Source organism: Leiobunum rupestre, chromosome 11 (genome assembly GCF_980474605.1).
Source record: "Leiobunum rupestre chromosome 11, qqLeiRupe1.1.hap1, whole genome shotgun sequence".
NCBI classification, from domain to species: Eukaryota; Metazoa; Arthropoda; class Arachnida; order Opiliones; family Sclerosomatidae; genus Leiobunum; species Leiobunum rupestre.
In genome coordinates, this window is record NC_143394.1 from 50,199,906 (window position 1) to 50,213,192 (window position 13,287).

At 34.6% G+C, this 13,287-nt stretch overlaps 4 protein-coding genes across 4 annotated transcripts; 1 reads left to right on the forward strand and 3 right to left on the reverse strand.

Annotated features, from left to right (window-relative positions):
• Positions 1 to 430: 430 nt before the first annotated feature.
• Positions 431 to 1,807, reverse strand: LOC149923180 (transmembrane emp24 domain-containing protein 5-like). Its single transcript, XM_090163157.1, has 5 exons — positions 1,588 to 1,807; positions 1,475 to 1,509; positions 1,290 to 1,414; positions 1,033 to 1,222; positions 431 to 971 (listed from the first exon to the last, which is right to left on the reverse strand). The coding sequence occupies exons 1-5, from the start codon at positions 1,748 to 1,750 to the stop codon at positions 735 to 737; spliced, it is 750 nt and encodes a 249-aa protein (XP_090019283.1). The 5' UTR covers positions 1,751 to 1,807; the 3' UTR covers positions 431 to 734.
• A 20-nt stretch (positions 1,808 to 1,827) lies between these two features.
• LOC149923181 (protein PRRC1-like) lies at positions 1,828 to 3,359 on the forward strand. Its single transcript, XM_090163156.1, has 4 exons — positions 1,828 to 2,395; positions 2,453 to 2,507; positions 2,574 to 2,865; positions 2,931 to 3,359. Exons 1-4 carry the CDS (start codon positions 1,955 to 1,957, stop codon positions 3,247 to 3,249), a joined length of 1,107 nt encoding a protein of 368 aa, XP_090019282.1. The 5' UTR covers positions 1,828 to 1,954; the 3' UTR covers positions 3,250 to 3,359.
• LOC149923182 (uncharacterized) lies at positions 3,321 to 4,582 on the reverse strand. Its single transcript, XM_090163158.1, has 7 exons — positions 4,387 to 4,582; positions 4,183 to 4,315; positions 3,978 to 4,115; positions 3,794 to 3,917; positions 3,657 to 3,725; positions 3,519 to 3,590; positions 3,321 to 3,462 (listed from the first exon to the last, which is right to left on the reverse strand). Exons 1-7 carry the CDS (start codon positions 4,451 to 4,453, stop codon positions 3,364 to 3,366), a joined length of 702 nt encoding a protein of 233 aa, XP_090019284.1. The 5' UTR covers positions 4,454 to 4,582; the 3' UTR covers positions 3,321 to 3,363.
• Positions 4,583 to 4,671: 89 nt separating this feature from the next.
• QIL1 (MICOS complex subunit MIC13 homolog QIL1) lies at positions 4,672 to 5,378 on the reverse strand. Its single transcript, XM_090163159.1, has 4 exons — positions 5,288 to 5,378; positions 5,068 to 5,224; positions 4,946 to 4,997; positions 4,672 to 4,870 (listed from the first exon to the last, which is right to left on the reverse strand). Exons 1-4 carry the CDS (start codon positions 5,305 to 5,307, stop codon positions 4,761 to 4,763), a joined length of 339 nt encoding a protein of 112 aa, XP_090019285.1. The 5' UTR covers positions 5,308 to 5,378; the 3' UTR covers positions 4,672 to 4,760.
• Positions 5,379 to 13,287: the final 7,909 nt, after the last annotated feature.

Consider the following 13,287-nt stretch of genomic DNA (forward strand, 5'->3'; position numbering starts at 1 on the left):
GTGCTTGATCCCAAGCCAACATTTAGGGGCCACGTCGCGTGAAAGAGGGAGTTTCCATTGTTAAATTCCAAATGACTCAAGCGTCGGTAACACGTAATAATAATTCAAGGTTGCCACAATATTTTCAGATTCATATTCCCTGATCATTTTGAGGTATTTTCCCTGAATTGTTTAAGACCAAAATTAACCAATTTTTATACTTTAATTATAATTAAGTATAAATGTTAAAAACCACTTTATTATAACGTTTTAAAAAGTTACCAAAATTATTAAGGAACTAAATAATAATTGCCGAATTTATCACAAAACTATAATAAGATTACATTCATAAAATGTTGAAGATTAAATTAAAATCAGGGACACATTCTTAAAATTCCCTTAACTTTTAGGCCAATTTTAAAATTCCTTGACTTTCCCTTACCTGTGGAAACCCAGTAATTGTTTTTGATAATATTAAGCACAGCTAGGAATGAAAAATATTTGTTCATTTTTATTTCCATACAAAATCAAAATTAACAACAAAACATTTACTGCGTGTCACTAGTTTATTTTAAAAATAGGAAGGTTCATTATTAACTAAACACGAATGGGACGTTTGAATATTAGATATGATGACTATGTTTGTTTATTAATTTGGCAAAAGGCACAGTGACTAGTTGATCAACAAGTGAATTCAAAACGAAAGGTACTGGTAATTTAATTGTGCTAAAAACTGGATGAGAGTAATTAGAGGGTCAAGATAGTGCCTTGAATATTTTGTACAGACGTGACTTTTCCTGAAAAAGGCTTCTAACCATTAAAACCTGCACAGCTCCAACAACTAACATAACAGCGATAGACAAAACGGAGAAAAAATTTACTATATTAAAGTTATGCTCTTGCAAGTTGCGATCACGCGCTTCATTGGCTTTTCTTAGAGCTTGATAATGCTGTACTTGGTTTAAATCTTCTCGAACTTTATTTATTGCTGACTAAATTTTAGATAAAATAAATAATTAGTAAGCGCAGAAACGTTTTTAGTGAAAAATTTACTTTAATTATTTCAATGGAATCGTTGTAGGCCAAGTCATGGGGTAGATCCAAATCATTCCACTTTGAATTATCATCATCATCACTCCCTGAAGAGTCTACGTAGATTAATAAATACACAGTTTTCCGGGAAAATTGTGAATTCCTATTGTCTAGGCAAACTTTGTAGTCCCCATTCTCGAGAACTTCGTGCCTATATTGAAAGTTATTATTTTTAATCAATTTTTTTTTAACTTACTGAATGGTTTAGGCTTTTATACCTGTGCATAGCATCCTGTCTTGGCAAATCAGAAAGTACTAGCTTTCCAGATGGAGAAATTAACTGAAAGCTAATATGAAGCTCACGACGTCCAACATTGGCTTGACTATATGAAGAATCTAAAACCTATATATAACTTTCCATCAAATTCAAATACTTGATATAGCAATTAATTAACGTCATTACTTGATATTCTATTTCTAAGACCTCCGCTATTTTGGCTAAATATAAATTTTTTTTTGAATTTGCCGCACTTATAATTAAAATTTTAACAAAGGGTTATATTCCAAAGAAAGTACCTGCTTGAAAGAAACATTCCATAGCTCCAGGATTAATGAAAACCGTAACTTCGCTTTCATTTACAGTTTCAAAATGATCCTTTTCACATTTCATAGAAGAAAACTGGTTAAATATTATAAATAGCGCGATAATTTTTAAACATTTTCCCTCGTAACAAGCCATGATGCTGTGCCAGTCATTTTTTTCTGGGGAAAATTTTAATACTAGATGGCGTAAGCAATGTAATGTTTACAATTTTGCAGGACTGTCAAATTTTATGACGTGGCTTCTTCACCGCGCTTGAGTTTATTTCGTTTTTGATTAAGTAAATAAGTTTTTTATTTAATACTTAATGAAATTGTATACTAGTGAATTAAGTGCATAGACATGGAACATAATCAATTTGTGGGAGAAAGGCAAGAAATTAATCTACCATCAGTTGCCCCAATACCCTCAGATTTAGAGTACCCGGTCAATGCACTAGCTTTAAGTAAAAATGTATTAGACTTAGCGCCAAATGTAGATAATACACCTGGCGTACCAGTGACACTTTTACCACCACACAACTTTAAAATAAATTCCTCGCAATATGCTGAAACAGCAGAACCCGTAATACCTTTGACAACGTTTCAAGATCTGCAAACCAATCAAATTATTTCTCCACCCATTCAACCATCTCAAACGAGCAACGCAACTACAATAACACTCGAGGACACAAATGTTATTGAAAATAGTTCACCATCTAGACCTTTACTAGTTAAAAAGTCATCATTGTGGAGCTGGTTCGCAAACAGTTCCCTCTTGAATAAATTTGCAGAAAAGGCAAAAGTTAGTATTACAAGTTGGGTAATAAAGTTAACTTCTCATTAATATAACATTTTTTAGTCCTCGGTGGATACAATGATTACAACATTAGACCCGGGAATGAGAGAGTTCATATGTAAGCTATCATTTTATTCAATTATCTTTTATCTAGTTTTTCTTAAATATCAATACTAATTTACAGATTCTGGAGGCGATGTTCGAATATTTGTAGTGTCATCAAATCTTAAAAATGATTCTTCAGTGGTACAAATAAGGGATGCTTTCCAAAAAGCCTTCGGTAGAGCTACTGTGACAGGAGAACTCGGGGTTGCGACTAATATCGCACCCCAATCAGTAGGATTTTCAGCCGCTTTAAAGGCAGCCGAGGAAAAAATCTCTAAAGTGCAATTAGAAAAGTCTCATGTAGATCAAACTTTTCGTCATAGAGCATTTGTATCTGCGCAAGATTTTGTGGTTGAACTAGTTCCTGATAGGTATACATTTTTAATTAAGCTTCCTTTCTGTCCGTTTTACTATAAAAAAGCTATAATAATTTTAGGTGGTATGACATAACCTGCCTAGTGCTCAGGGACCACAGATTTGATGGGGATTTACAAGTATTTTCCCAACCCAGCGCCATACCTCCTGAATATGTAAATAAAATGCAGGACTCAACCACCCCCGATTACCCATTAAGGTGGTCTGGTTTTGCCACGACAGTGAGCCAAGCTTCTATGGCTTTAACTGGAAATTATGACTCTGAAAATTGGAGGGAAAATGTGTGCGGAGTTTCCACTAATGAACTTTTAGCTCAGGCAGCTAAATCTTTAGCTTGCATGTACCGCAGGGCTTTGGCCGAACAACAACAATGGCCATAAAAATATCAAACCAAATGCTGCCTTATATATCAAATTTATTTTTTTTACGTTAAATTCTATATATTGTAGCTTTTTAAATCACTGGTATATTAAAAAAAAAGTTAACGGAAATATTCATTTTTGTAGTTTAGGAACATCTGATGCAATTTTCATCTCTTGTAAGTTTAATTCGGCATTTAAATTGTTGAGAGCATCACGGGCACTTTCAAAATTCTAAATAAAATTTATTTATTACTATTTGTAATATTTTTTCAAATGAGTTAACTTACTGGGGGAAGATTATGAAATTTAGCCAATTCACTTTTCAATCTTTTCCTTTCTTTATCTTTTTCATTTAATTTCTAGCAATGAACTGAAATTTATTACTTGTTCTAAAGTGATTAGTTAAATATTAAAAGACATCTAACCTCATATTCTTCCAAAACTACTTCGTGATTTAAGCTTTTAGTTTCTTTAACTGATATCTCTGTGGCTACCTGAATGATTAATCCTTTATTTTTAGTATTTAAAGTTATATTAAACCAGATTTTTTCCGGATTAGTACTTTAAGTTCATTTAATTCCTTGGAAATTTTCTCGTTCCTCCTTTTTGTCACATTGAGTAAGGAAGTCTGCTTATGTATGTTTAATTTGCACTCTGTGGTATCATTTCTGGCTTTCAAAACCATTCTACAAACATATTTTAGTAAATATTAGCAGGTTCTGGAAATATATGATTATAATTATTACTCTTCCAATAAACTGGTCTTCCGATTTTTCAGTTTTTGGGTCTCGTTTGCCAATTTCTCATTGGTATTTTGGAGTTTTTCATTTTCCAACTTAAGGTGCAAAGATTTAGTCCCAATTTTTGTTAAACTTAACAGATAGCTAAGGGAGAGAAAGAAAATGTTTGCAATAGTCAGGCATAAGCCGCTGTTCTCAAAACAACACCAACCTGCTGTTTGAAACATCTTTCAGATCTAACGAAACTGCTAAGTTTGCCATATCTGCCAAAACTGACTGAATATTGGAAGGCAGGTCCCAGTGATTTATACCCACAGCGTTCAAGGAGGTTTTCAAAGCTAAAGCTAATTGTTAAACTAAAATTAGCTTGCACATGGGCTTTGGAGCAAGACAGAAATCCAACAGGAAATATTACCTTTTGCTTCGTATTCCGATGTTAGAGATTTAAAAACATTTATAATTCGCTTAGTATCTTCATTCATTTTCGATAAAATTAATATAAATAACCAAAATAAACCAATATCAAAACGAATGCACCAGCGAATGTAAAACCAGAGGTAAAACGTTGTTCCCGCGCTTATAACAAAAGCGTCTGCTAGCGCGATGACGTCAGTAAACAATCGTCCGCTCTAAAGTCAGCTGCGCCTAAGGCTTGGGCTACCTTTGGCCGCCAACGCAATGCATAAAGTAAAATCCATAATTAAAACAGAAAGAAAGAAACCTTTTATTAGGTATTTTCTAGTTTACACCGCCTAACACTATAATTTAAATAGGAACGAAGCACAAAGCTCATTTAACAGAATATTCAAGAGCATCTTTAGTTTTTTGTACAGCATATTTAAAGCCCTTTTCAGTTACACTTGGAAGAGCAGCCAAACCATCGAACATATAATACACGCCTAATTTAAAGAGGAAATATAGGGAATTTATTAATATTAAATTAAATCATGGGATATCAACAATTAGGAAAATACCTTTATTCCAATATCTTGAGCATTGGGTGCTGAAATCCTTCTGCCCAGGTACCTTAGAAAGTAATAGGGAACTTGGAATCATTGAAGAGTTCTGTTAACAGTGTAGATTACTTGTTAATTACCGGTAATTTAATTTTACTACTATATTCCTTGGCCACCGGGGGTACTATAGCTTTCACATCCTCCAAAATTAAAGCGGTTTTCTTACTATCTCCCCAAATACCTTTCTCATACGTTACGTAGATAACTCCTCCGCCAATCCCCGCTTTCGTAAGGAATCTATTTTAAATTTAACATTTAAATTCCATTATAAAAGCAAAATTTTAACAAATGGAAACGTACTTAAGAGTGGCGAACGCCATGTTTCACGGAAGAGCGGAAAACGAGAAGATCGAGAGGACAAATCGTGAGCCAAGGAGGTGTTGGCCTCTGGTGGTGACCAGACTGACTAGATTCAAGCGCGAAATTACAAAATCGATATTTTCGAGTTGATTAACTTCGTTGATTCTTCGAAAATTGCCAGCAGATTAACATACGCGGTGCTTAAAACTTGACTACCCCAACGTTAGATTACGTTAATAAAAACACAAAGCACGAGTGTTCTTTATGACACGGCCATCATAAAGTGACCCCATTTTATCCTCTCATCGCTATTAACCCCAAACCCTACATCGGAAGCGTTTGATATGTTACGGTTGATTATATCGTATTGAGGCATTGTTGGGACCATCCAGCGATGAATCTTATTATCTCGGGGTCTTTTAGGGGAGACCCTTTCGGCCGTAAAGCAAAAGAGTTTGATGGCTGGCCATAGCCCGTTATCTTCCTCGTGCTTCCAGAAGCCCCGGAGGACACGCGATCAAATTGCCCGTTTACGTCTCAAATTGCTTATTTATTCCCGAAAGATGATATCGCGATGGCCGAAAACGGTGGCCTGAAATCAAATCGTGGCTATCTATCCGATTTATTTTATTGTTTGGGATGTCGGATTGATGCGCCCAAGAAATAAAGTTACGGAGAATCGTAAAATTGGAAATCTAGCTCTGACGGTTGCGAAGGGGAATTTCTGTCAACACGCGTAGTTACGAAAATGCCCGTTGATTTGCTATTTTTATATTTAACCTTAAAGGGAGTATGGACTTACATATTTATGGTGGATCAACGAATTTCACATTTTGTTCGCCAGGTTTATTACTGGAGCTAGGGGTGATTGGTGCTAGGGCATTTATATATGCTTCGTAGACCCTGGGCACTAAAATCTCCGTAGACCCTTGGTGGTTATGTTATATCTAAATGAATAGCTGAGTCTGAGGAGCTGATCACTTAGAGTTTGCGTGTACAGCAATTACGTGGAGAACGTCGAGATTACGCGAAGAGTACATGAAGTATGCTTACGCCGAGAGCGCAGACTTCGCCGTGATTACGTACTCTTTCTGGGAAAATTCAAATTACTAGTAGACGAAAAACCACAAAGCGGTTTTACTCAAGTCAATTGCGGCGAGATCTATGAAAAATGCTATAAATAAAACCATAAGTCTATAATATTGTTTCATAAGTTTGTCACTTTGGGGAATCTTTTACTGAGAGCTAGTAACAGAGTGACGTCATCTCAAGAAGAAAATCTCCCCCTAGCGAGGCACTGTCAAAGGCTACGTGTGACGCGTTATCAAGCGGACGCAAAAAGGCGACGAAGCCCGTTATGCAGTCTGTATTGCGAATAGCTTTCAGTAAAACTTTTGCATGTGGAGAATAGGAAGTGTCACACTTATGAACAGTATTAGACACTTATAATAAAACTAATAGTGTTTTCTATTTGACTGCTCTCGAGCGCTCTAGATCGCTCTGATCAAGTTTCGCGGTTTCCATTTCTCGGGTGCTCCGAGATCACTCAAAACCGATCTGCCAATTTGGACAGATTAACGGATCGAGATCCGAGAAAATTTTTGCGTGTTCCTTTTAGATTTTTTGCAAAATGGCAGATCAAGAAGCGAAAATTCAAATTACTAGGAGACGAAAAACAACAAAACGCGTGAATATTCAATTTGCGGTTATATTCTAGTCGATTGGGGCGAGATCTATGACGTCAGAGACAGACTCGTGTTGAATCTCGAGCAATCAAATGGAAAACGCTAGAAATAAAATAGCCAGAAATTCCAACGAAAATTTCAAAACGCGTTGCATAGCAACGGAAAGCCGTGTTTTGAAATGTTTAATGTTTAGGCTTAGTTTATCATTTCGGAAATTGACGGCTTTTAAAATTCATTTTGCGCGTGAAAAAAACCTCAAGTTATGGTCAAAAAAGCACGTAAAGAAGGCTGTGTGCCCAAGACATGTACCTGTAGTGTCGCGCGCTAAAACGTCATTTCAAAATCCGTCAATAACTGCGCTGCCGGACTTTGACTCCACAGACTACACGCGATTTAACGACTGGACGCGGAATGCTATTTTCGCGCGAGAATCTATCAATACTTGGGACTTTTCTATTTTGAAAGAGTTCTATAGTCCACAAGCCAGATTTCCCGCACGGTCTACCGTTGGAATTAGGAGTGCTACGAAGGTTTATGCGTGTCTCAGTAGGCTATTATCAGTGGCGTAACTAAGTACTACGCCCCCCCCCCCCCCGCGAAAAACTACTCGGAGCCCTTTTAAATAGCACCGATTTTAATCAAAAACATTTGGGCGCCCCTAGTTCTCGCCCCCCCCCCCCGCGCAGCGGGGTCTGCAGGGGCACTATTTACGCCACTGGCTATTATCGGGGAAAGTTTATAAAACATTTCTATGGATTTTCTTAAAATTTTATCCCAAAATTGTCCCTGAAATAAAGGGTGCGTTCAGTAACTAGTCAACGGAGTCAAGAGCGTCAGCTTTAAACCATTGAAAGTAATTTGTTGAACGACGTTTTTTACTCCGGTATTGACGTTACGATTCTCAACGGCTGCTCAACAAATTCAACGTCGCAATGAAGCGTTTAGCCTGATTTTCAATTGGGTTTTCATCCTCTCAGGAAATCGCCAAGAAGTAATATTTCCGAGAGCCAGGACCTGAAAGTCACTGTTCACATAGTTAAATTAATGGAAAATTTTCACCTGTAAACAGAACGTCGTGTTTTTGACAAGCCTTAATATGTCAAAAAATCTACCTGGTTAAAAGGAAAAGCTTGTTGCTGCCATAAAGGTGATAAATTTCCATTATTTTAACAAGCACTATATGAACAGTGACTTGCAGGTCCGGGCTCTCGGAAATATTACTTGGCGATTTCCTTGGAGGATGATTTATTGAAGCGTTATATTTGATCAAAAACGCTTAAAAATTAGTCGCAAGCTATTTTTTCTCAAATACAACGCCAGATATTTAAAATGAGGAATTTTTAAGAGAAATAAGCATATTAAACCAAACCATTTTTTAAAAACCCAAAGTCCATCTATGCACCCTTGTTGGCATAGTTGATTTAATTACTATATATATTTTAAATGGATTAATAGTTACATGGTGTATTCCCAAATTCCAAAAAACCAAGAATAGACCCAAGAATTTACTAATTTCTAGTTAGGGAGAATGACTATCATGGTCGAATTTTCCCTTTGAAAAGGAAATACGTCATCGGCTGTAGGGCACCAATGAGATTTGATTATTTCAGGGGGGGGGAAAGCATTCTTTATAAAACTAAACAATAAACTGTAGTTTTTTATTTATTTTAACTATAATGGATAAAACGGTGATGATTTGCGTTAGTTACGTTAAAAACCTGTCGTAACAAGTGTTCGCGGAATATTTTCGATTTAGTTTCTAATCCCTACATTCTGAATCGAAAAATTGACCATAAATATGGAACCATAAGAAACATAATAAAAATAAGTATAACCATAAGTCTATAATATTGTTCCATAAGTTTGTCACTTTGGGGAATGTTTTACTAACAAGGAGATTACCCGTGGTGTTTATTGCCGATTTTGTTAAAAGTTGGGCGTAATGTAGACCTATATGAGGTAAGAAATTTCCCGAAAGGAGACGTTGCTCTACCCAAATTACCCATTTCGTGATTTTCAATTTTTTTTTAATTTTCGAGAAAAACCCACGCTTTTTTAAATGGAGATTTTTTATTTTAAGTGGTCAAAAACATTTTCGGTTGCTATGGCAAATCGAATGGGTAGTTTCCTATTGCTTTAATGCTAATTTTTTTGGTAAAACTTTTTCGACACGCACATTTTAGCCCAGCTCCGACGTGGACTCGCAAATTTAATTGAATAGTATATAATCATCGTCCTTGTAAATATTTAACCACTAGGGGACTCTTCTGTTTAAAGCCTTTTTATAGGTGAAAAGTTTCCATTATTTCAACAAGCACTATTGAAACGGTAAATTGCGGGTCCTGGCTCTCGGATATATTACTTCTTGGCGATTTCCTTGAAGATGTTTTATTGAAGCGCCTATACACCAATTCGCATATTACATACAGGGAAACAAACCTTTAGAAACCGCCATCGGGTATAAAATTTTAATTCCGTATATATTTCTACACTAGATGACACCAGCGTGGATATTTTGGCGCAAAATGTGAAAAAAAAATTAAATTTTTATATTTATTATATAATTTAAGTGCTATTTCAAGCTGAAAGTTTATATAAAATATTTTAGAAAATATAGATATACAAAATTTCAGCTTTTAAATAACCACAATTTAAATTAGACTTTCGCGGATATTATCATTTTTGTTATTTCGGATTGTAAACTGATGGCGCCATCTAGTAACAAGTAGATTATTAAAAATGTACACACAATGGTGGTATCCCTGTAAAAGGGTCTTCTCCCTTCTTATACGCGTATTAGCAGAAGAAAATAGGGGAAGTACGTATCTGTAGCTTTCAGCCGTAGAAGTCGTCGTGTGACCCACGAAAACGCTTTTTTAAGCATAATAAACCAAACTGAAAAGGTAGTTCCACTTTTGTTTTGATTCAACACGGCTATAAACGACGAAAGCAAATACGCCTTAGCTCAATTAGCAGAGAATTGTTCAATTTATGGAAAATTGATTTTTTAACGATGTATTCATCCGCGATTTCCCGCCAAACCATTTTGGCGCGAAAATTCGTGAAAAGTCGTCACTTTTCACGAATTTTCGCGCCAAAGCTGACTAGAAGCGTACTTCCCCCTATTTTCTTCTGGTATTAGTGTATTCTCTTGGAAGAAATGTCGAGAAATGATGAATTAGTTTGGATATTCTCAGGTATCAGTTTGTTTGAATAATCTGGGATCGTAATTATAGGTTTAGAAACATCATTGGTGGTAAATTTAGCGGAAAACATCAAAAGTCAACCGTGACCACCAAGGATAGTACAGCGGCCGAACACCGCGATCGAAAACGAGAGGTTCCTCGGACATTATAATCCCTTTATAGCTTGACGCCATTCATTTCACGAGCGACAAACAGGACGGTTCCCAGACGAAACAAGATGCTCATCGTAGGACAGAAGGGTTGATGGTGCCCTCGAAATACTTCATATCATTCGAAGAACGCGTTTGGCCAACGGCACTGGACCATCCGAGTGATGGATGAGCTCAAATAAGAGGAATCGAACCGCGGAAACTCAGGACTCGTCGTGACAAGCAACAGCAAGAAATGGGACCCAATAGAGATTCCCACGGGTATACTTCGTCGAAAATTATTCTAAGCAAGAACCGGTGAACACGGTGGGTTTTTTTAAATTACTCTAGGTTTCTCAATGTTAAAAATTTAAATGTCATTATTCTGAAATTTAAATCAATACTATTCGGAAATTTTAATGTCATTATTCTGAAATTTAAATCAATACTATTCGGAAATTTTAATGTCATTATTCTGAAATTTAAATCAATACTATTCGGAAATTTTAATGTCATTATTCTGAAATTTAAATGTTACTATTCGGAAATTTTAATGTCATTATTCTGAAATTTAAATCAATACTATTCGGAAATTTTAATGTCATTATTCTGAAATTTAAATCAATACTATTCGGAAATTTTAATGTCATTATTCTGAAATTTAAATGTTACTATTCGGAAATTTTAATGTCATTATTCTGAAATTTAAATGTTACTATTCGGAAATTTTAATGTCATTATTCTGAAATTTAAATCAATACTATTCGGAAATTTTAATGTCATTATTCTGAAATTTAAATCAATACTATTCGGAAATTTTAATGTCATTATTCTGAAATTTAAATCAATACTATTCGGAAATTTTAATGTCATTATTCTGAAATTTAAATCAATACTATTCGGAAATTTTAATGTCATTATTCTGAAATTTAAATCAATACTATTCGGAAATTTTTATGTCATTATTCTGAAATTTAAATGTTACTATTCGGAAATTTTAATGTCATTATTCTGAAATTTAAATGTTACTATTCGGAAATTTTAATGTCATTATTCTGAAATTTAAATCAATACTATTCGGAAATTTTAATGTCATTATTCTGAAATTTAAATGTTACTATTCGGAAATTTTAATGTCATTATTCTGAAATTTAAATGTTACTATTCGGAAATTTTAATGTCATTATTCTGAAATTTTAATGTTACTATTCGTAAATTTTAATGTCATTATTCTGAAATTTTAATGTTACTATTCGGAAATTTTAATGTCATTATTCTGAAATTTAAATGTTACTATCCGGAAATTTTAATGTCATTATTCTAAAATTTAAATGTCATTATTCTGAAATATAATGTCATTATTCTGAAATATAATGTCATTATTCTGAAATATAATGTCATTATTCTGAAATATAATGTCATTATTCCGAAATATAATGTCATTATTCTGAAATTTAAATATAATTATTCCGAAATTTAAATTTCATTATTCCGAAATTTAAGTTTTATTATTATGAAATTTATATGTAATTCATTAAATGCCATTCCTTAAATTTGATTATTTATCTAAATTTAAATGCAGTTCTTTCAAATTTGATTGTTTATCTAAATTTAAATGCAGTTCTTTCAAATTTGATTGTTTATCTAAATTTAAATGCAGTTTTTTCAAATTTGATTGTTTATCTAAATTTACGTTCTTTTGCGAATTTCCAAGTCATTCTTAACTTTATTGTTTTTTATTTTATTTTATTACCGCACAAGACACAAGAAATATTCTAATTAGTGTATACACTTTGTATTTCCTGTACAATAAACTAATATTATTATTATTATTATCATACATAATTAAAAATTGTCCCAGCTGGCGATACAGAGTCAAACATAATTTGAAAAAATTCTAATTATAGCTATCAAAAATTTATAAATCTGTCGGTTAGTGAAATTAATCGCTAAATTATAATAGCTATGTGTGGAGTGACGTAAAATTGGCGTCATGCTCAAAACGATAAGCGTATCTGGCGAGAATAAAATAAGAGAATGAGATATAAACTCAGGTTTAAGATAAGCTAAGAGTGATTGGCGCTATTTACGTTAAAAAGCAACCGTAGCGCGTTAAAGCAGACGATTTATCGATTTAGTTTATACTCCCTTTAAAGGAAATACAACTTTTAATATTTATTTCACCCTACTCACAAGGTTCTGATATTGGCCGCTCCTTCCTTTGTCTGTTGACATTTTCGGCGCTGCTTAGTGGTAATCCCTAAAAATTTCGGGGTCTTCCGTAAAGATCGCGTTTGTAGGTTATCTTCCCTTTAAGAATAAGGTGGGTCATGAGTCAAATATGACACACTTGTGGTCTACCGCGGGATAATGTCCAATCTGGAATGCATAAAGATGTTTTCAAAACTATAGTGGAGCCTTTTAAAATCCGAAAGAACAACTTTCCTATAGCCATGTGTCAAGTTTGAAATACACTCGGAATAAATATATTGTATTACAATGAGTAGAGCAGGTCTACAAATCAATAAATTATGGATATACCCAAAATGTCCAAACTCAACCGATGGACGGGTCAAAAGTCATTTATGGTGGTCGGAATACATTATTCGGTGCGGTTTTCGCGTAAAATGACCACCGCGGAGCCTGACCACTTGACCGTTGAAAAATATTAGAGTTAATAGTACCAATAAACATTTATCACTTTTGCCTTCGGGGCGGGACGAGCCCCGGTCCAGTATGGATGAGAAATGAATGGCCGAAATATGACCATAAATGTCGTGAAAAATGACCATTCCAAAGCAGAAGCAACCGAAGAGATATCAATTTTTAAGTCCTTTTCTAAGGGCTGGTTTTCACGAGGACAGAAACGAGAGGACGCAAAAATATTGAATTAGGCCTAGCGGAGATTTTTTGCGTCGAAGCTAACCGTCATGTCGTTTTTCGCCTAGTGGAAACTAAGCCTAAAAGACACTTTTTTTGGT

Coding starts and splice junctions, on each gene's coding strand:
- LOC149923180 (XM_090163157.1), bottom strand. CDS start 1,750: ATGGCTTGTTACGAGGGAAAATGTTTAAAAATTATCGCGCTATTTATA. Junction 1,415..1,474: donor TCTTAGAAATAGAATATCAA/GTAATGACGTTA, acceptor AGTTATATATAG/GTTTTAGATTCTTCATATAG. Junction 1,223..1,289: donor AGACAGGATGCTATGCACAG/GTATAAAAGCCT, acceptor CTTTCAATATAG/GCACGAAGTTCTCGAGAATG.
- LOC149923181 (XM_090163156.1), top strand. CDS start 1,955: ATGGAACATAATCAATTTGTGGGAGAAAGGCAAGAAATTAATCTACCA. Junction 2,396..2,452: donor AATTTGCAGAAAAGGCAAAA/GTTAGTATTACA, acceptor AACATTTTTTAG/TCCTCGGTGGATACAATGAT. Junction 2,866..2,930: donor GTTGAACTAGTTCCTGATAG/GTATACATTTTT, acceptor TAATAATTTTAG/GTGGTATGACATAACCTGCC.
- QIL1 (XM_090163159.1), bottom strand. CDS start 5,307: ATGGCGTTCGCCACTCTTAA. Junction 5,225..5,287: donor ATGGCGTTCGCCACTCTTAA/GTACGTTTCCAT, acceptor AATTTAAAATAG/ATTCCTTACGAAAGCGGGGA. Junction 4,871..4,945: donor CTCAAGATATTGGAATAAAG/GTATTTTCCTAA, acceptor TCTTTAAATTAG/GCGTGTATTATATGTTCGAT.
- LOC149923182 (XM_090163158.1), bottom strand. CDS start 4,453: ATGAATGAAGATACTAAGCGAATTATAAATGTTTTTAAATCTCTAACA. Junction 4,316..4,386: donor ATCGGAATACGAAGCAAAAG/GTAATATTTCCT, acceptor TTTAACAATTAG/CTTTAGCTTTGAAAACCTCC. Junction 3,591..3,656: donor TAGTTTTGGAAGAATATGAG/GTTAGATGTCTT, acceptor GTTCATTGCTAG/AAATTAAATGAAAAAGATAA.